This window comes from Centrocercus urophasianus, unplaced genomic scaffold (genome assembly GCF_019232065.1).
Source record: "Centrocercus urophasianus isolate 14NV4802_14NV808 unplaced genomic scaffold, USGS_Curo_1.0 seq_34, whole genome shotgun sequence".
In the NCBI taxonomy this organism is placed as follows: domain Eukaryota; kingdom Metazoa; phylum Chordata; class Aves; order Galliformes; family Phasianidae; genus Centrocercus; species Centrocercus urophasianus.
Genome location: NW_024884911.1, coordinates 7,228,125 through 7,249,683, shown reverse-complemented (window position 1 = coordinate 7,249,683; position 21,559 = coordinate 7,228,125). Strand labels below are relative to the sequence as shown.

Below are 21,559 nucleotides of genomic sequence, written 5' to 3'. Positions count from 1 at the left end.
ACCAGGATATGCTCCTCTTTCTTCCACCCCAATGAAAGGGAAAACCATGCACACATAATAACAAAGCGTATCTAGAACCCGCGTTTGGTTCAGAGTGAAGCATTGTCACGAGTAGGGTACATCTAGCTCAGAGTGCTTTTTAGGACAGAGCCTATGGTACTCCCGTCTCCTAGCAGCACATCTCCTAGCATTTGTGCTAAGACCTGCCAGCACCTTTTCTGGATCACCTACTTACAGAACATCAAGCTCCTGGCACATTACAGTTTAAGTAGTTCACAGAAGAGCCTTAACTACAGCAAAAAGAAGTCTTGCAAGAATAGTTCTCCACAACGTCTTAACTGCAAAATCATTTTAAGATGCTTGCATTAATCCAACTGGAATGAGAAGAGCCTAAGCACACATAAAAACTCTGTCTCTGCTGCTGCAGACTGAGGATTTGATTCCATAACAACTCATCATCAGGCAGGCTGTAATTTCATCCCCTCTCTTACGCTAGCATTGGTATGCCTGGTGCAAGTGTTGTCACCAGAATGCCAGCAGGAACGAGCAGGTGAGAAGGACCTTTTGGTGCAGTCTAATCATTACATCCGTTCTATCACACTGTAAATCTGCACCCTGAACAGTTTAAGATAGAAAACACGTTCATCACAGAGCGTGCTTTTCAGTAACGCTTAAGGCTTAGGACTTGTGGAGTTAATCATTAGAGAAACAAAACTCAGCGCAGATCTGAGTGTTCTAAGGGAAACAAAAAAAAAAAAATAAGTACAGCGTAAGTACCTGAGCTTTAATTTTCCTTCTTTACTTCTTCTCTGATGTACGCAGAATTAATATGACTCGATAACATGTGCTGTAAGGATAAAGCAGCACAAGCAGAAGCATTACCTTGAAATCTGCATCTCTGGCTGGATGCTGTTTGGCATCCTGACAGATCCGTTCACTGCCCGAATTGCTTAATTGCTGAATTCTGTAAAAACAGATTGTAGCTCCCTGCAAGTATGGAGAACTTTTAATTTAGCATTAAACGATAATTTTACAAAGCTTATTTCTGTTACAAATCTTGTTATTTAACGTTGCTCTTTAGAAGTCTTGCATGGTCCAGGATTTCTACAGAACCATCTGCAGTCATTTAATCTATGCCAATTTGGGGCAAATCTCGTGATATAATTGCTCCATTAAAAACAAAAATAATTTCACAGAATTGGTTAGCACTCTGCTGCGGTTCTCAAGAGGAGATCTGATAAATCACATTCTCCTCCCATTACCTCCAGGTTAGAAATCAGAGAACTTCTATTTACAGTAGTTTTCACCCCACGTATAATGCATTCTTATGCATTAGGTGATAAACACACAGGCTACAAATTTTCTTTCTATATAAAATTAGCTTCTGCACAGAAACAGCTTTGTCCATACAAACATTATGTCAACAATTCCAAGACCAACAGGAGTGCATTTTTCATGATTCCAGCCTCCTTTACAACAGAACACAGCTGGCACAGCAGAACCTCTACCAGGGAGGAGGCGCCAGGAGTGCTGGCGCTGCCCCTCCTTGTGCAGGTCTCCCCGTGCAGGCAGCCATCCATCACACTGCAAATCAAGCAGTTTGTGTGCACGGTGCTTCATCAGTTCTCACATCCTATTGCCAAGCTTTCCACTCCTCATTTCACCTCTCAGCTCGTGCAAGAAAGGAGCAAACCTGACCCTACCCGACATGGTGGCACAACCACGGCTCCCAGCAGCCGGAGTGGGGCCCACCACCTTCCTCAGGCCTAAGGGCCCAAAGCACTGTCTGCAGAGAGCAGGCACAAGGACAAAGCAATGTGAAAACCAGTTAAGACAGAAGTATAGATATTCTGGATAGAAGGTACTTCACTCCGCAGCAACTAATACCTTCTTGCAAGCCTCTGCTGTTTTCCCACACACCGGTGCTCTCCGTTCACCAGCACTTAGCGCCGCAATGACAGGGAAGGTCACGGAGCGCTGCCTGCTGAGGGGCTCCACGGCCACCACCGGCGCCATTTGGGGATGAGACTCGCGGGCACAACAAACGCGCTCAAAGGCCGCCGCTCACCTCAGCTCCCGGGCTGGCCCAGCAACTCCTAGCAGTGCACCGCCCTTCATTGCACCAACCCTCAGCTCCACCCTCCCACAGTGCGGACCCAGCTGCTTCCCGGCCTGCCGCCCTCCTTCGCAGCCCCTCGGCTCACCGCATAGCCTCCTGCTAACAACATGGCGCCGTCAGAGTGTTCCATAGCCGACGCTTCGCCACGAGCCACTGCCTCTCACTGGCTGCTTCTGCCGCCAATCAGCGCATCGACCTATCAGAAAGCGCTGTGCGACGCGCGGGCACCGCCCCCGCTCCTTGGGCGGAAGCGAAGCGCCATGCCGTTCCCGCGTGGCAGCGTAGAGGCTGGGGCCCTCGCAGTCCCTCCATAAGTCACTTGATCACAGAAGTCTGCCGTGTGTGAAATCTTTAAGTCGGTTCAGTTCTGTTTATCTTGTCTTCTGCAAGACCCAGCGCCACTGCAAGAAAACCCTCGACTGTCAACATTACGCCTAGCCAGGCAGCAAATACTCCACGCTCCCTTAGCAGCAGTCGCGCATTGCTCGCACAGTGCGCGTGTCCCCAGCGCTGTGAACGGGCTGCAGCCGCGTGCCCTCACAAAACCTGGAGTGCAGGAGCACACGATTAGTGCTTTGTTTCATTAGCATGCAGAAAGGCAGCAAAACCAAATCCTCATTCCTCCAACTCAGCATGGACACATAGCTGTAAAATCTGGTAAAATCCTAAAGGGTTTTGTATGCAGAATCTTCGGGGGTCTTGGGTAATGAAGACAGTACTGCACAGTGAAAAAGGAGGGCAATCTAAACCAGAAAACAATCCTTGCTGTGTAAACTGATGCCTCATTTTATTATTTCATTTAAGGACCTCCAGGCAGGCAGTGCATGTTACTCCCCTCGCTCAGGCACAGCCCAGCACAGCCCTATGCCCTCAGCACACCGAGCCATGCCATCCCATTAAGCCCTCCAGAAAGGCCCCTTCTGAAGTGTCTAAAGTTAGGCTGGATGAGTGTGAGCCAAACTGCTGAACAGATGGAACAAAATCCTCCTCTTGATAGCAGGAACTTTATATTACTGCCACGGATAAGAAGGGCAGCTAAAAAAAGTCAAGGAGGTGGTTACATAAATTGCAGGAAGGCTTACCAGCAACACTTAAAGGTGAAGTTTTTGATAGAGCTGGAACATTCGCTTCCATCCGAAGACCCTGCACAACCAAGAAGGAAAATCTCAGAAACTAAAAGGAGATTGTAACCATAGAGGATCAGTGCCAGAGAGCCCGGGACCTCAGCGATCCAGCACAAAGCATTCGCAAGCAGCAGCCCAGAGCACACCAGGCTCTTCAGAAAGATATATAAGCTTCAGCAGGCAGTGTGGCATTCATTTGGGGTTCACTGCACAAAACCAGCTGAGAGCATATGTGAACAGAGAGATAATTAAGTACAGGAGATAACATCTTATTACAGCAAAAAATGCTAACAAACTCATTCTTCTTTGCTTACAGATCTGTGATATACTCCTGCCTATAGCAACTTTGAGTCAATGTGATTTGTGTTGTTTTTTTTTCCCACCTTGCTCATTCAAAGGCTTGAGTACCTGTAAATTCATCTTTCTCATCTTAAAAATGATCTGCTTCCTTATATTTCACGGGTAATTGAGCTTCAAAAGACATGCCTCTCAGCAGACGATCTGTTTTTCTTAGTTGCAGATACCTTAGATGGAGTCAGAGTTGAACTATGCTGGTAATATTTATTTATGAGTAATGTCTTTCAGAAAGATATCTAAAATAATCCACAACTGGAAACTGACTACAAAATATTTCTTAGAAAATGTTATAAAGCTTTTTGTTATGTTTGTTCCACCACCACACTGAAATGATGACTATACGCAGCGCACAGTTTTGAGGCAATGTTTACTTAGTGGAACAAAGCAACTTTTCCTTCTTTTAAGCAGCACGGTTCTGGGGCAAAGTGGAAAGCACACACAATTTCCCACTCCCTTTGGGAAAGACAAATGGACAAATGAACTGCTTTGGTTGCTTCTCCCCCTCCCATCTTGCCTTTATTCACCTTCAAACTTTCTCCAGAAGTTGTGATTATTGAGAAACTGCAGAGCTGGAATTACCAAGGTGCACCAGTCTGTGAAAGACAAAGCAGTAAAAACGACACAAAACCTTATAATGCCATTCTCTTACAGGAAAAGTATGGGTAGAAAAATGACAGCATGATAACAGCCTCCCAGAGTAAGGCTGCTTTCAGAGTCACCTTTAGTCACTTTGGTGACAAAAATACATTTTTACTCCTTGTTATCTCTTTGCAGAACACACACAGTTGGGGGAGCCTGATCTGCACTGTGACCCAATTAGTGCATTCATCCAGTTGCACAGCTAAACCCAGTTCAGCTGTGACTACAAGCTTCTAGTGAAGATGACGTGAATGACACTTCACCCCACAGAATCTATGTTACTGATGATGATAAGTAGAGCTAGGCTGCGTTTATTTTGCGGATCCAAGCGGAATTTGGAGGGTCATGGAAAAAAATGTTCTAAATTGGACATATTTGAGAAATACTGAGTCACAAGCCTCAAGCTGCACAAGGTCATTTTAGCAGTTTCTTTTTTCAAAGCAAAACCTACATTTTATTATATAAAGCAATGTTGGCAACACCAAGAATATGAAGTCTTTTTTAGCAAAGTCCTTTGCAGCACAAATATAGTTTTGGTCTGACAGAAGCTTGCAGATCCTAACGCTTCTATTTTAGGAAGAGAATTGGTTTTGTATTGCAAAATATTTAATGGATTTGTTAAAATGAAATGAAACAAGGAAGTAGTTATACAATTTTACTTGTTTATATTTCAATTCATAAAGTATACACACTGCAACTATGCTACCACAATGTCCACGCATTTCATATTGATGGAGTTACAAGTTTTGTTTTGTTTTTGGTATTAAACAATAGAGATAATGTATGCAGTTAAGGAAAAAAAGCTTGGACATAGCATGTTCTATTCTGTAGTTACAGAGTACATTAGCTAGCATTAGTACAGTAAACAAGAAAAAGGTAGAAATACAAAATAAACCAAATATCTTTATATACAAACCAGTGCCTCTTATTGTTACCAGCTTATACTCACACTGCACACGAAATTTATCCACTGATGCAATAGATACTTCAGCATAACACAAACCATTATAAATTAAAAAAAAAAAAAAAAAAATACAAGGTGCAAAACTCCATTCTACAGCTTTCTGGTGAGAACTCAGACAATCCAAAGAATAAGCAATCCAAGCATGTTTAGCACCTATTAGTGCAACTGCATCGAGCATGGAAAATGACCTACACAACCTCTGAACGCGTTACCAGGGAAGCCAGTTGGACAGCTATAGATGCTCGCAGCTACACTCACGCAGTGATTTTTGCCTCATATATATCTCAGTTTATTGTTTCTTTGTCCCATTCATACCTATGTGCAAAACTAAATCCTGGAAGCTTTCTCAGAGCTTCACAGAAGGCCTGCTACAGGCGGGTAAAAACAACGGAAGAACAGAACAAAAAAAAAAGTGACAAAAAACAAACAAAAAGACTCAATTAAATGTCAGACCATCCACATGAGCAGTCCTTGTTAGCTGGGGATTTTAACGCTGTTGATATGTGGATCAAACAATATGACACAGAAGTGAAGCAGAACTTCGCCAAGAATTCTGATTATTCTCGTCTAGCATTCAGCCAAGGCCCTGAACCTCAGGTTGCAAATTTGTTTGGCAAATACAAAAAAAAAAAAAAAAAAAAGCTCAGAGTTGCATAGAATTGATTAGTAACAGAAAGAAATGCCAAACACAGAGATGGATGCTGCGTCTAACTGAAACAAAGTGGGGCTGCGCTGACAGGAATGCTGAAATCATCCCCATTCAAACACAAAACTTCTCCTCCTACTCTCTATATCCTACCTCTGGGGACTGCTTTCTGGCACTGATGTAGTTCTTGGTAGTTGTCTTTTTTTTCTTCTTTTTTTGCTTTGTTTTTCTTTTTTTTTTTTCCTCTTTTTTTTTTTTATAATTCCTTTAGTGACACTTTTCCTTTCAAATAAAATATTAAAAAAGGTTATAACTGTAAAAAAACCTATCGTATGTAAACTTAACAATTAGGGTTTGGTAAGTTCTCGTACCTAGTCTGTGAAAAGCCTCCAGCCAGACCGCAGAATGGAGTGTTTCTCTGAAGAGCTTCAATCTAGCTACATCACCTGTTAAATATCAGTAGTATGAAGATCCCATGTCTAGCAATAAAGCCATTTTTGTGTTTCCATCCTTTTTATCACTGACCTATTGAAATCCCGACATGCTGTATTTCTATTGTATTTACATTCTGGTCCTCTCGTGTCACAGAATTAAACATCTGGCCAAGGAAGGCAACAAAAGGTGTTGTGTTAAGAAGGTGTGTTTGACAGAACTGCATTTCAACAAGTCTCTTTCCCTTGGACTCCAGTCACTGTCTTTATAGAGCTTATTGTTCTGTTGAACCATGTTTTCTTTGCAGCTTGTACTTCATTCAATGCCAGACCCAAATGGTGTTCCAAATCCTGCAAACAGAAGAGTGATTTCTATAACTTGGTATGTATTCACAGCACAACAGGAGTTGAACTAAGAAGGCTGTAGGACATCTACAATTTCTTTGCTATCACAGAAGTGAGTCTTAAATTGAAAGGAGCACAACAGGCGATGAAAGAAAAAAGTAGAAAAAAGCTTCAAACTCCAAAGCAAGCCTGTGTCATTGCCCTCAGTGAAACATTCAGCTTCCTTTAGTACATGCAAGGTCTTTAATTCTTTCCTATCTGAGAAGGAGGTATTCCCAAAGGAAGTGGACTTCCTCCAAACTAACTTTTCTGGGGAGAAGCACTGACATTGCATTTTTGGGCTACAAGAACAACATTGTCATATTTTCCATAAATACCTCAAGTACCTGGAGTGCTTTCCAGTCATGTTTTAAGAAACATGTCTAACATTTGTCACATGTTAGCTGTTCGTTTAATGTTGATTGTGAGATAAAGAACTGCATGATTCAGTCCTTTGTCAGAATTTGGATTTCTTCCAGGAAGTTGCAGAATATCAGTAAGTTCTGCACTGCAGCCACGCAGATGTCTGGAAGCTGTAAGGAGCTGGTTGGTAAATACAGTTCATGTAATTTGAATTATTTTATCTGCATACACTAAGTTTCAGACCCAGGGATGGTTAAGTAAGTCAGACAGGAAACAGCAAGTTACAGTTTCAACCAACAGGATCTGTTCCAAACTCTCTAAAACAAACACACTTTTCTAGGGATGCAGACACACCACATACACTGTAGAATGAACCCCAAAGTATTACCTGTATTTTACATTCTGCTTCCACAAGCTGCAGTTTGGTCTGGGCCAGCTCAAGCTCCATCTCCCTCAGCTGGTTTTTCAGCGTTTCCTTCTCCTCGTCCGTGTCATCATCCGAACCATCCTTGGCTGAGCTTGCAACCTTCACACGGCCTTCTTTATTGAAGAACTCCCGGCAGTGTTCGCAGTCATCCACTTTTTGCTGGAGTAAATACCTGATTGTGAATGCCTGTACCAGAGTGCTGAGCACAGCCTTTCCGTGCCTCTGCTCTGGCAGCACAGCACCATGTGAGAGGGACTGCTAATGATCTGCAAACTCTGAACTGCCAGGGAGCACAGCCATGCAGGAGCTCCGGCCACCCCCAGGTCTGTGGACTCTAGAAACACTGCTGTACTTTTGGTAAGACTGCCTGGCTCAGATAACGGGCTGTGTAAAAGACAGCCAAAAAAATCTCCTCCAGAAGAAAATGAGACCCCCTCAGAACAATTAAAACATATTACTGCCTAGCATGAGAATGTAGGCAATATAACAAGGGAGAGATGAACACCAGCCATCCCTCCTACAATCTTTCCAAAACTGTAAGTCATGAAGGAATGCTCTTTCAACCATCATTTTTGCGATGACTAATTATGTGCTTTCTGTTATGATTTTGCTAAGAGATTTAAATGTTGTAGACTGATCCTATCTGTTCTCTTACCCGTATTTTTTCAATTTCAGCCTTATTTGCTGTTTGTTGCTTTTCCAGTCGCTCACTCAGCTGGGAACAAATCTGAAAAGCAAAGTTATGTACCAGACTATTTAGAAAGGTAATTTTTATCCCAGATGAATGCTAAAGCATAAATAAATGCTACAGGAGTATTAACATGGACAGTTTTATGGCTCTGAGAAAATAGGAAAATTGGGATACTACATTAAGTTGTGTCATTCTATACATATTCTTCTATGTCCATAGGAAGTGGTCACATAAGTTTGGTCTTGCTAAAAGAATCCAAAATGGTTAGGGAAAGCATGAGTCCTCTGGGACAAAGGCACCAGCCACAACCCCAAAAGTAGCAGTGTTTTTTGTTTGTTTGTTTTTTGGAGTCAGTTCCTCAAGTCCCGTGTGACTTAAGAACATTGTGAAAGTTTCCATTAAAAAGACTCATCAGTTTAGTCCTTTGATACCTGATGATCAGGTGCTTGAATTCCAAAGTAAAATCTCTAAAATGAAAGAGGCATCTTTCTCTCTTGTTACATGCAATTACCATCTGATGGAAGAACTGAAGATGGGAAAGCTTTGCAATGAAGTAAAATTGAGATATACAAGAGCCCATATGAACAATGTTGGGCTGTCACTGAGGCCGTGAAACTGGTGATCTATCAACACCTGTGTTAAGAGTAAACAGAGCTGGCCATCATGATCTCAGCAAATACAAGTGCCAGCTTCCTGCTTAAAATAGCTAAAATGTCTCCTCAAAGGAATGACACAAATCTCCTAGGATGCCTGAGATTGCAATTTGACTGCAGAACATGTAATCATGAAGTTGTGCTTACCTGTTTGTAGTCACCAATTATAGAGCTGTTCTTTTTGATCTCTGACTCAGCTTTATCTAGTTCCCTACGACACATTTCCTTCAGCTGTGGAAAAAAAAAGTTTATATATTTGTACAATCTGAGAAACAAGCATATGGTACTTCCTCCTTGTCCTTAACCTCAATACCTTTTGCACATAGCAAGACTCTCCAGGGAACAAAGGTCTATCTCAGCTGTGTGCAAACAGGGAAAAGCTGGACTTCGGTGGCTCTCTTTGCTAGAAAATTGACTAGTTTAGAGAAGGAAGTATTAAATGTACTGACAGCTGAAGTTCTGTCCTGCCTCTTTGTGCAGCAATCTCTGGCACAGTCTGTGCCTTCACAATTTCAAGTAAAAAATTCACTATCCTGTGAAGCACCTGACAGGAAAGAATTCTGTTTTGCTGACGCTCTTTACACTACAGAGGAGGCACAAGCAGGACTTAGAACATTAAGCTCTTCCTACACTTGTCACTTTTTTTTCCCATATCTGCACTGCACAGAAATCTGAAAATGACAGAAGTGCCCCTAACCTGAGCTGATTCTTCTTCCAGGCGCCTCTTTTCTTCTTCTGCATCAATCAATTTCTGCTTGGTCATTAGCAGTTCCTTATTCAGAGCATCTGCCTTTTCCTCTGCCTGGAACACAGAGCAAAGCACAGCACTGAAGAGAAGCTTCCTTGTTGTGCGGATGCTGGTTGGCAGCAATGGGTGGAAACTCCAGCAGGACACAGCCAAGAACACTGTCCTCTCATTCTTATTAAAAGAAGTCTCTTCTTGTTGCTAATAAAAGTAATGTTAGGTCAGATTCCTCTTTTAAGAAAAGAATGTCCCACCAGAAAGCACACAATCTTTTCTTACTACTTTTTTTTGTTGTTTTTTTTTTTTTTAAGAATCAATGTGCATAGCTGTAAAATCTTGGGCTGTTCATAAGCTGCTTTGCAAAGTAAGACAGCTTGTCCTGTCTAACACACAGCAACTCAGTACTTCCCAATAGGTGTATGAATTCAACATAAAAATAGATCAATAACTCAACTGATATATAGAATGTTCAGAAAGTAGCTGTACCATTTCCCTTCAAAGGAAGAAAATCAAACAGTGAATTTTAGTCCCTTAAAGTCCTGCTGATCCTTTAAAACAGATGGCAAAGGCAAAGAGAACATCTTTTCATTATACATGGTTTTTAAGCTGTTTTAAAGCTAAAGGAAACTGGGATATGGGACTCTAGCAATAGCAGAAAAATGAAGCCTATTTTCTGGTCTAGTGCAAAGGTTATTAAGGAAATTCTCGTATTTCCAAATGCTTTGCTTTGATCTTTTAGGCTGCAAGATTTCAGAGACACTATGAAATTATTAGAAAAGGTGTACAAGCAATCTCCTTTGGTACTTTTCTTTCAGGACATCTGGCCAGTAGAATGAAACTTACCATTGCAGCTTCCAATTAGAAGAATGAATCAGGGTTCCAACATAGGATCAAACCTACCTATCTCCTCCTGGGGGATAACCTGAATGCTACCAACATCGTTTACCACCTTTGAAGGCATGAGTGTTACATATCCACCGGTGTATCTCAAAGACTTACTCAGTTTTTTTCTCTCTTAGCTCTCTATTTAAAGGAATAAAAGCACAACTGGTTTATATGGGCTAAAGCAGCCCCAAACAACAGTTAGTAACAGATACAAAAACTTCTGCACTACTTTGTTTTGGTTTGGTTTGGTTTTTTGCTGCAGTCCACCTTCTGAGAGCAACCAGTGGGCATCCTGCACAGCCTTCCATGAGCTATCTCCAACAGAGTGAAAAAGCACAGGTAATAGGAAGTGAACATAAGAATGCTTTTTGAAAGCCCCACATGGAGCATACTTCTATGTTTCACTCATTTTTAACATTATAGAGCAGTCGATGTAACAAACCTGAAAGTCATAAAACAAACTTCATTAAAAGCAACTTCATCCATTAGCATCACCATTTACAAGGAGTATGTTTCCAACAGCCAGCTTCCAGGAGACCATGGGAAACCTTGTGTTCTCTGGAAGCAGATAAGCTGAAACATTTTTAAGCCTGTCAACTCCTGCACAACATGATTTTTAAAGTTATTTTTCTTTCAGATTTCAAAAGCACCCTTATCTTGGCACACAATGAGAACAGCAAACGTAAGGACTTGAACTTTTTTCCTCATCTCCCCAAGCAGATGGACTAAATGTGGCCCAGCCTATCAGGTGCATTACAAATGCCAGTGCCTTTGCACATAGCGTGAAAAGCATATCCTAAAAAAATCTCCAAGACATCACTGTGTAATGAAGGGAATGCAGAGCAAGCTTAAAAAAAAATCACTACAAAAAAGTAAACCTGAAACCTCTTTCTGAGAGCTCTGCTGATATGGAAAACAACCAATGATGAGTTCATGTGGGCAGATTTCAACAAGCCAAACCCTTTTCTAGAATTGCCTAATAGGTATCTGAGGATCTGATCCTACTGAGAGCCAGACAGACTCAGAATTTCAAATTTATTAGGTACCAAAAGCCTGTCTTCTGTGAGCTCATACTCATCTGAATACCAGTTGAAGAAAAACAGAATACAGAATCCATGCTGGTATTTTTGTAACAATTTGAAGACTTGACTTAGCTCCTGCTATACTTTCTTTCAATATAGAAAGAACATAGAGAAGAAAGTAACTAATCAAGTCCAGGCTTAGAACCTCTCTTCTCTGACCAGGCTGAATGCTTTTCAGAAGATTCCATATTTCAGATGCTGGTCCTGTTTCCTGTGGGTATCTGACACAGGTCTATATATCAATGTTCTGCAGTACGGGCATGGAGCAAAGAATCCTAACCCACCCATATCAACTGTTCCACATTTTGCAGCATATCAGACACCCTGTACTGGTGCTTCTCCACTCCACGTAATGTGACGACCTGCATCTGCTCAACCTGTTGTCCTGACAGGACTACAAGAAGCCCAGTAGTCTCATAAAAAAAACCAAAGGCAATCCCTAACCCTGGAGGCAAGACACAAGTGAAAATACATTCTTCAAGGAACAAAGAATATGGGATTTATCACCCCATCAGCAGAAAATTAAACATTACAAAGTATGAAAATACTCAGTGATACCTACAGTGAGAGGAGCCACTAGAAATTAGCCCCAGTACTTTGTCTCCACTACAGAGCATAAAAACATCTTACATTGTCTAAATCCTTCCGCAGAGCAATCTTGCTGGTCACCAGTTCGTGTGCAAGGTCATCATTTTCTTGCTCAAGCCTCATGTTTGCTTCTTGTAGACGCCGGTTCTCACGCTATGGGCAGACAGAAAGACAAGAAAAAGGTTTTGCTATGCGTTTATCTATAAAACACAGCACTCTGTGCCTGACTGCAAATGTCCAGCTTACATCTCAAACACTGAAAGTCAACTCCACCTGCATGACATTCAATGAGAACAAGAGCTGCTACCCATACAGTAAATACAAAATAAAGCAAATTAAATATTAGTCTTGAGAAGAAACCGCACGTTAATAACTCATCTCTTCCTTGTTGAGATGGTGAAATGTTTTTGAAGAATGCAGTGGTAGGAGTGCCACTCTGCCATCACACCCTACCAAGAGGTTCCTACAGACACTCATTTCCTAATAGCTGAAAGTAAAATTTTCATGCTGGAAAAACGTGAGAGTGGATGTACTGGGAAAGCCACTCTATATTCTCTTATAATTCCCATCGCGCAGACAGATGTTAAAGTTTACATAAAACTCTTCAGCTTAAAACATGTAAGTGGATGTATGTGTACATGGACTTGTCAGAAGACAAAACAGCTTAAAAAAAACCCCAAAACTTCTGCAGGTATTGCATGTTAAATCAGATTACAGTGGGTAAGCATTACCTCGAATCTTTCTATTGGATCCTCCTGCTGAGCTTGCTGCTCTCTCATGGTGTGATATTCCTTTTCGTACTTCTTCAACTTCTTCTGGCTAATCTAAATTAAAGCAGCCTATTAGTTCCTGTCCAGAACATCACTAAAAAGATACACAATTCACAAAGGGTTATGCTGTGAGCTTTGGGCAACTCCTGCCTTCTCTAAAACACAGCTGACAATCTTTTCTTGAATGTCAAACCTTTGGATATGGTCTAAAAAAATTTATTTCACTCAATATAATCACAAAAGTATCCCTATCTCTCATCCTTTTGTGAAATATAGAGAAGTGTTAGAAGGGGATTCCTAAGAGCATCCTACCTGAGTTCTCCTTGGTACTTACAGCTGTTTGATACCCAAAATATTACAGTAGCTTAGCAAAACTGAATCTCTTGATATCCACCATACGTGTTTAATTTCTGACCTAACATAATGCTGAGGTTTCTTCAGCTGCTTTTTTAGCAGCAGCATTTGCCATCATGTTGAAGTGTTTACTTTAAAAGAAACTACAGATGCAAAAGCAGTTTTCCCATCTCTAAGAAGGGAGAGAAAAGTGAATTAAATTCAGTGTTTTGTGCAGTGTTCAAGTCCTGCAGGAACAGAGAACACACAAGAACTGCATCAGATCCAGACCAGCACCCTCCCCGGTGTCAGCTGTTGGGTGTGCAATGTGCTGCAGGAGTGTAGTGACAGTATGTGCTAAAACCACTAACAGCATTTCACATGCAAAGCAGTACACATCCAAATTACATCACCAGTAACAAAAGCTGCTGAATCCTTATTGTTATTTCAGTAAGCCAAATAATATGAAGTTATTTTTTAAGAGGAAAACATTCCCATATTTTGTCTGAGAAACAAATTCGATATGCATAAATGACAGACAGTGGAAAACATGCTTCAGTTTCTCTTATGTGTGTTCCTTATCATTAAGGATCTTACTTGGAACGAGCAGCAGAAACCTGGTAGCTAGGCTCCCCCTAGTGAGAACTGCACGGAAACATTCAGTTGAACGCGCTTCCGCTGAGTCTTTTTGGAGAATCCAGCCCATGTACCTGGAGTGGGTCCAGCCCTATTACAGCTGCAGCAGTGATCCTTACTCAGCAGCCCAGAATATTAACCCCCTTCTTACAATACAGCCTGTAACTTCATGTAACTAGATTATTTCACTGCTCTGCTCCAGCTGAACTGTGCTAACTGTTGGGTTTCATACACCGAATCTCAAGCTATGTAAAGGTTAGCTTTTGAAAGGAGAGGAAGCCACACTGCCAGTCAGACAGGAGTGCATTAAACTGGTGTTGCCCCTGCATACTAATAATGAGGTGATCGTGAGAACATTTACTACTGTCACCAGTTCTTGATACTGGAGCCTTAGCAGGATCCATGCTCAAGGAGTCAGCAAGGCCTTTGGGCCTCCATGGTGACAGAAGGCAGAAATGAATACTGAAGTCCCACCAGTATTTCAAGGGCAGAGAACACTTTAAGAAACGACTGCTGTCTCAAGCTCATCATTTACTGACCTCCTTTTCAGCAGAATGCTGTTGTAATCACAATGCCTTAGCTAGGCTACTTCTCCCTTCCTATAAATGATTTATTTTGACATCAGGCCCTTTTCTGCTCAAGAGCGCTTCCAGATACAAAGCTGGAGATTTCTACTGACAGCGAAGGACTTACATTTTAGGTCAAAGAAAGCAATTATGTGCAATGTCCAATCAGAGGCAACACAGCACCTGTGCACAGCCCAGTAACACAGTTTGTGTTTTCTCCCTAAACTTCCATTTAACCCCCTGACAACACAGCATTCAGGGAAGCAGTGCACAGTCTTCACTGTTTGCTTTAACTACTTCACTGGGAATGAAGGGAGATTTGGCAGAGTGGGAAGAAAAACAAGTTATCTGGAAATATGAAAGGCAAATGCAGTCATTACACTTCATCTTGACCAGATATGCACAGAATGTCTGATCTGTGGCTACTCCTTAGTGACTGGATGTTTATATAGCTTGCTTGCTTCCTGGTTACTTCCTAATTTCTACACTGATGTCATAAGAAATGCTTGAGTTCTATGGAGAATACTGCTAGTACCCCTCAGTGCCACGGAAGTTCACGTACTAGGAAGACTGTAATTGCACACTGATGCTACAGAAGAATTATTCTAGTGGGGGAAAAAGGAAAAAAAAAAAGATTTTGAACCTTCCAGTATATTTGACCAGAAGCTACTAACTTTGTAACATTAGGTTGAAATTCCATTTTAAGGGTTTGTTCTAACGTGTAGATATGAAGTGGATAACATCAGAGAGGAACAAACGTAACTCCCACTGCCCCAAACTAAAAAACTTCACTGTGTGCCTCAGAAATTGTACCCACTGAAGATGTGCTCACAGTTGCTATCACCACATCTTTACCTTCATGTTACAGGCCAACTCCATCAGCTTTTTTGCATTCTCCTCTGAGCGGTATCTCTTGGGCAGCTGAACACGGAAGAATTTCAAAGCCCCTTCGAAGTCAGTCAGTAACAAATCATCCTTGGTAGTCTGCAGACAAGGAAAGAAAAATCAGCAATTGCAAAGCAGATTTTGGACAATTACCGAATTCCCAGAGATAATATAGCAACAACAGTTCTGTAAAGCTCCCAAGAACTTATCTATTTGTTACCCTTCTGTAAATAGCATTTGTTTCTATTCCTGCAGCTTTCTATTTCCCTGCCTCCCCATCCCCCAAAAGCACTCTGCTGCACCGAAGATGACAGACAACAGCACATGCAATACAGGAAGCTCCTAGCTTAAAAAAAATTGAAAATTAACAGGCATCTTAATTTTTGCTACCTGTGCACAATGGCACCATGGTGCAAAAAGCACCGTGATAGAAGTTGGATACTCACTTTTAATAACCCCAGTGCAACGTTAAAGATAACACTTATTCCCTAGAGAGAAAAATAATGACAAAATAAGTTAATTTCTTGGTATTTGCAATCCTGGTTTTTAATCTACTTGCTGGATTTTGTTGTTAGTCTAGTTTCTGCAAAGATGAGAACAAGGATACAAGTGCAAACAGGTTCTGCATTAAATGACTTCAGTTAGGAAGGTATGTTCACTGGATTGCCATTACTGATAGCAAACCAATGTTTCAGCACAGGTTTTACTATCTTAATAGCTCCAAACTCCAAAATGATGAAGGTGCTGCACTTTATTTTTAAGGACTAGTTGGTCAGCTCAAGATGATTCCATCTTCATACAGCAACTTCTGAAAACACTGAACTCAAATGCAGCAATATATACATGGATATATTAACTTCTGGGATTCAAAAGTTGGGATAATTCTTGCAATAAAAAAGAAGGTAACTCACTTTAGGACAGAGTCTCACATCATCTACTTTGCCACTGTTTGTTAGAGGTGTTTCACTTAAGCTGCCTGGTTAATTATAGCAGTCCCTACACCCAGTAGTAGCATACAGCTTCCTAAGGGGTGCCTGCCCTGATCACAACACACTGCTCATCAGATTTCAAGACTGTCTTTCTTTTCCCATTGAATTTCTTTTCACTCTTATTCTAAAGCAATACAAAAATTCAGCGTTCACTAGGAACACGTTTACTATTTGTGAATTTAAAATGTGTTTCTAAACAAATATAACTGATTTTCTAGATACCATCTGCTGCCTTCAGTTGCATTGGCACATGGACAAAGTAAGCAGCAGATGATAACAGAGAAAGGGTAAAACTGACCAGGAGATTTATGAATGCTGAAACCCTTCAGTGTCCAAAATTTAGACAAACTGTACCACTCCACATAAGCAATTACAGACCTGGTGGAGAATGCAGAATAATGTTAATCAGCCAGTAAATCAAGAGATAACTCATGGATGCTTTGGTACAAAACATGAATTCTTAATATATGTTAATGAGCTCCTAATCAAATTATACTATTTACCAACACGCTCCCAAATATGCTGTTTTAAAACATGCATTTGTCCAAATCTTGAAGTAAATAGTTTTGCTTTCTAAATATATGCTGGGAAGTACAAAGAGACTTCAAGTCTCCTGGAAAAAGGGCCCCAGGCTTGTGAGATCACCAGCACAGAAATTAGCTGAGCTGCTCTACATGGAATGGCCTTTTTGCATCCACATTCTAAACAAAAAAACAAAACAAAACAAAACACAAAAAAACCCAAACCAATACAAACGTTATCAGTGTATGATACAATTTAATAACAGAAGAAAATTGGAATCTTTCATCCACATTTGTAAAGTAATTTACATCCCATGAGCACTGTATGGAATTACATCCACATTAAACAGTACTCTGTGAAATAAGATATTTCATATATATACATATAAATATTCCTAATTCATTTCTTTAAAATGCTGAGAACTCTTCCATTGCAAAAATGTAACACTTCTCCATAGAAACAAGTATCACTTGCCCAGCTCTGAAAAAACAGCTGTAACAAGGATGTGAATCAAGATGGTGAGAAACAGTCAAAAGTTACCAGTAGTGCAAGTCTTCAGTTACAACACGTACCTCACATAAGAGTAAGTCGATAATATGGAAGACCATGTAGAGAGGGAATTTTGCCGTGAACAGTGTGAGGAACCACTGGGAAGCATACATGTGTGCTTCAAGGCTAATGTCCAGAAAGTGGTTATACAGATCAGGAATGTATTCCTAATAATAATAACGGACAAAGAAAGGAAGAAAGTTAATTTACACTATCTTGGAGGAGCAGTTGAAACCCTGAAGTATTACAGGAGTTGGGTAGAACCAGTGTGGGAGTGCAGAAAGGCAGGTTTCAGCATCCACCCATAGCTGACAGGCAGCTGCCCGACACGCTGCAGGGCCTCCCAGGGATGCTGAAGGCTCAGTGTGGCTGCATTGAACGCACAGCAAGCCAAGCTCCTGAGCTGGCATCCTAGTGAGGAACCTGGGCAGCGCTGTGCTGACCCTGCAAAGGCACTGCAGCTGCATGCAGCGAGCGCCTGCGGGGCACTCAGGAGGAGAGCCGCCCCAGGGGGCCTCAAACCACTGCGCTGCCTGCGGTGACAGACAGGACTCTGCTCAGCACCCTCTATTCTCAGGAAGCAGTGTGGCCTCTTTACCAAGAGGCTACAAACATCACTCGTTTGTTAGACAAACAGCTTGTTTTGCTGTTTTGAACTGCAGGTCCTGATCCATTCACTTCACACAAGTCTGAGCCCCTACCTGCATGAGGCGCTCCAGCTGATAGAACTTGCAGTGCAAATCTTCAAAATTTTGTTTGAAAAGTTCCCTGAGTCCATAATCAAACATGATTTTGACCAGAACACTGAAAGCTTGCTCTTCAGGCATCTGTGAGAAGAAAGCGTGTTTAAATCCTTCATAGCAGTTCCATCTGCCCTTACTGTGGTCTCCTCCCTCATGCAGAAAGGCCAAACTGTTACCACTTTTTAACCCCCTCGTAGCCAGTTCCAAAGTAGCCAAGAGTACCAACACACAAAAAGAGGCCTGGTGTTGGATACTGCACTTCATTCACATTCAGTGGAATAAACCACTTCCCCGTCAGCCAACTAAAAATACATCTTACAGACATCAAGACCAACGCAGCTTCTTGTCGTATTTGCTACACATCATGCCAGAATCCTACAGATTTTCAACAGCCTAATTCTGTCACCTACGTAACTAAGACAAATGCAGTATCATCAGAGGATGTTAAACAGGATCTTTCCCTTATTTTTAGCTATATATTTACCTTTTTAAATGACATTAATTACATTTCACGCTTATTTTTCAGCTGCCATGAATAAGACAGAGCAGTAATTGCTAACAAAAACTCAATTTATCACAAGTCATCACTGGTTTAGGAAAGTTCAATATCCCTTCCCTGCCAAAAACCAAAGATACACTCATCACAGCTTGTCAGTGTTTAGACATTTCTCCCAAACACAAAAACTCAGCTTTCTATATTTCTGTAGTAAAGTCTGACTTCAGGCCAATCACTTGTTCCTATAAAGGCCAGAACACCCACCTCAGCATTCTATTATTAATCTGCAGATGGAGTTTGTTAAAACTGAAAACTTTGCTGACATGACTGGGCTGGTAGTGATGGACTCCATTTCTGCAAAGCTTTTCAATATCTGTATTCCCTGGCAGCTGTACTCCAAAGGCTCATTTCAAAGAAACCTATTTGAAATTCAGCCTTTTTATTGCATACTTCATTCCCACAGGCAATACCTAACTGTTGAAGAAAAAATTCTCCATTCTCCACATCTCTCTAATGCAATGGATATTCAAGAAATGGATAGAAGACAATACAAATCAGAAGCATGTATGTTTCAGTAGAAGTGCTCAGTTCTCCTATCAGTATCAGCCTTCTTGATCTGATTGAGTACAGTAATAAAGAATTAATTGGTCATCAAGTAAATGTTTCACATTACAGGAACAATGAACCAGAAGGTTTTCATGATTAGTTATTTGGCTGACGCTTAAAAAGAACTGAGTTTATGTTGTGTTCTGCATCCTCCACTGACTTTACAACATTATGGAAAACGCTCCGTGAAGACCAGTCTTCCACTGAAAGCTGCAGAGATGCCTTCACACTCAGTTCTCACTGGTACAGGTGGGGAGAAGAAATCTCAGAACACTACAGGCTTAGGAACTGTTCAGCTGCAACCGCGCCACTTGCAATGCACACACTGACAAAAAGCAGACGTTGTTTTAAAAAAGAATGGTCTATAAATAATTGGCACTGATTTCAAATCCTCTCATATTTCCTAAGCATGAGCAAATCTGAACATTTTGCTTCTGATTTACAGTAAGCATCAAACTCCCTGGCTTCTGAACACCCAAGCAATTAAAGGATATTACTCTGATGAGGCCTCTTTTACCAATAACATTAAGTTAATAATGATATTCTTAACAAAATAAAAAACTATTTTATCCTTCAATAACCTCTAAAACCAAAAAGCACAAGGGCCCATAATACAGGAGCCCAAATAAAGGCATATAATGTTCAAAGCACTAAGAAACTGACATCCCACCAATGCCACAAATACACTACTTCTGTGTATGCACAACAGTGGTGATGACCAACCATACTTCTGGCCGATTTCAATAGAAAGGTCTTCTAAAAAGCTTAAATCTGACCTTGAAACCCTGTAACAGAAACATTTACAGTTGTCTGATACACAAATTCCATGCCTACTAGTGATCATGAGTACAAGTCTGTAGAGTTTCAATTGGAAGGGGTCCTGAAACAGAAACACAGTGAAATGAACACTGACTGTAGACAAGAGTTGTTATGAATACTACAGTTAGTTTTAAACAATTTACTATTCTGCCTGAAATCACATTATTATTGACCAACATTTAAGTGGATAAGCAGCCTGCGACCCCACTTGTTCAGGAGTTACCAATGTCTGTCCCAGACATGTGGAGCAATATTTATTCTTAAGCTTAAAACAAACTGGAGGAAAAAAAAAACACCACTTACATGTAAAAGCAGCACAGCAGCAAGAAACGATTGGCCTTGACAGTAACCAATCTCTTCATCATAGACAGAATAGGCCTAAAAAAGGAATCCAATTTTTTTATAGCATATCTGAGCTAAAGGCACAAAGAAAACAAAATATTGCACTGAACACAACTGCATGAAATTTCAAGAGGTGCATTGGTGCCACTGGTGCCATTCAAAGGAGGGGATAACCTGTGTGAAAATCAAACCATGACGAGCAGTAGCAGCGCCTGGTTACAGTAATGCAGCAAGACTGCTGGAGTCTATTAAGCTACTTATCTGAGAGCTTTTACTCTTAAACAGCTTCAGGGATGTTAGGAGGTCATTTGTGGAAGAGAAACACCAGCAACACAAAGAAGGAGCACTAGAGGATTTCATGTTCTCTCTTCATATCTGCATTTTGCCAATGTTTGTCACACTCAGAACAATTCAGCTGTCTCTATGGTAAGAGTGAACTGTAGAAGCGTTGGTCAGGGAGGCCTGTCACAAACACACATATGGGTTTCTATTTCGATCTCTATCCAACTACACTAAATGGGATAAGCAGCTTTCCTGCTACCACAGGGATGGATCCCATTTCTCTCTCTCACTGCATTTTAGCCTTTAGCTGAGGATCTGTTGTGTCCCTCTCTCTACATTCCATCTATGGATACCAGGGCAAAAAAATGACACTTACTAAACTGAAGCACACCTCCTCCCCTCAGCTTTGATCCAGGCTGACACATCTGGAATGCTGTCAAGTTTCTGTACTAAACAGCTTAGTGCTCAGCACTCCGGAGGGCTTACTACTTCAGAACGCCCATCTGAATGGCACTATAACCAGGTAAACAACTGCAATGAAGAACGAGGCAGAGTCTGCCTCCAAGGTACAGTGAGCTAACTGTAATAGCCACACGTTCTTCTCAGGTAACAAAGATACATCTGTCAATGATTTTAAACATTAGTTACCAGAATAAGAATGTAAAGAATACCTTGCATATTTTGTACAGGGAGTCCTGACCATCTCCTCCAGTATCTTTAAAATAATCATGAGCAGGAAACGTTCGATTGATGTCTCGAGTGATAGCACTGTCTTGAGGAGACTCCTATTAGAAAAAGTAAAAACAAAAACTGAGGTACTATAAACTAAAACACGTCAGAAGAGAATAAATTACTACATGCGAGGGCTGAGTTGAGGGACTGACATCGTGTTCTGCGCACTGTTCTAAATTTAACAAATACAG

The 21,559-nt window shown here is 41.1% G+C and overlaps 1 protein-coding gene and 1 long non-coding RNA gene across 3 annotated transcripts in view; both read right to left on the bottom strand.

The window, feature by feature from the left end:
- LOC122166829 overlaps positions 1-3,305 on the bottom strand; it is a 59,415-nt gene extending 56,110 nt beyond the window's left edge. The window contains exon 1 of one of the 2 annotated variants that reach the window (XR_006170889.1): positions 3,202-3,305. This is a non-coding gene — a long non-coding RNA (uncharacterized LOC122166829). Of the gene's footprint in view, positions 1-2,204; positions 2,309-3,201 lie in introns of those variants that run through there. The other variant, XR_006170890.1, reaches the window with a different exon arrangement.
- Positions 3,306-4,881: 1,576 nt separating this feature from the next.
- The window catches only part of RABGAP1 (RAB GTPase activating protein 1), a 60,049-nt gene continuing 43,371 nt past the window's right edge, over positions 4,882-21,559 (bottom strand). The window contains exons 14-26 of the mRNA XM_042830871.1: positions 21,308-21,421; positions 20,316-20,390; positions 18,050-18,175; positions 17,372-17,515; positions 15,735-15,776; positions 15,259-15,387; positions 12,830-12,922; positions 12,141-12,251; positions 9,496-9,600; positions 8,946-9,029; positions 8,110-8,181; positions 7,416-7,613; positions 4,882-6,631 (exon numbers count right to left, since the gene is read on the bottom strand). Of these exons, the coding sequence (XP_042686805.1) occupies positions 6,509-6,631; positions 7,416-7,613; positions 8,110-8,181; positions 8,946-9,029; positions 9,496-9,600; positions 12,141-12,251; positions 12,830-12,922; positions 15,259-15,387; positions 15,735-15,776; positions 17,372-17,515; positions 18,050-18,175; positions 20,316-20,390; positions 21,308-21,421 (1,416 nt within the window). The 3' untranslated portion in view covers positions 4,882-6,508. The remainder of the gene's footprint in view (positions 6,632-7,415; positions 7,614-8,109; positions 8,182-8,945; positions 9,030-9,495; positions 9,601-12,140; positions 12,252-12,829; positions 12,923-15,258; positions 15,388-15,734; positions 15,777-17,371; positions 17,516-18,049; positions 18,176-20,315; positions 20,391-21,307; positions 21,422-21,559) is intronic.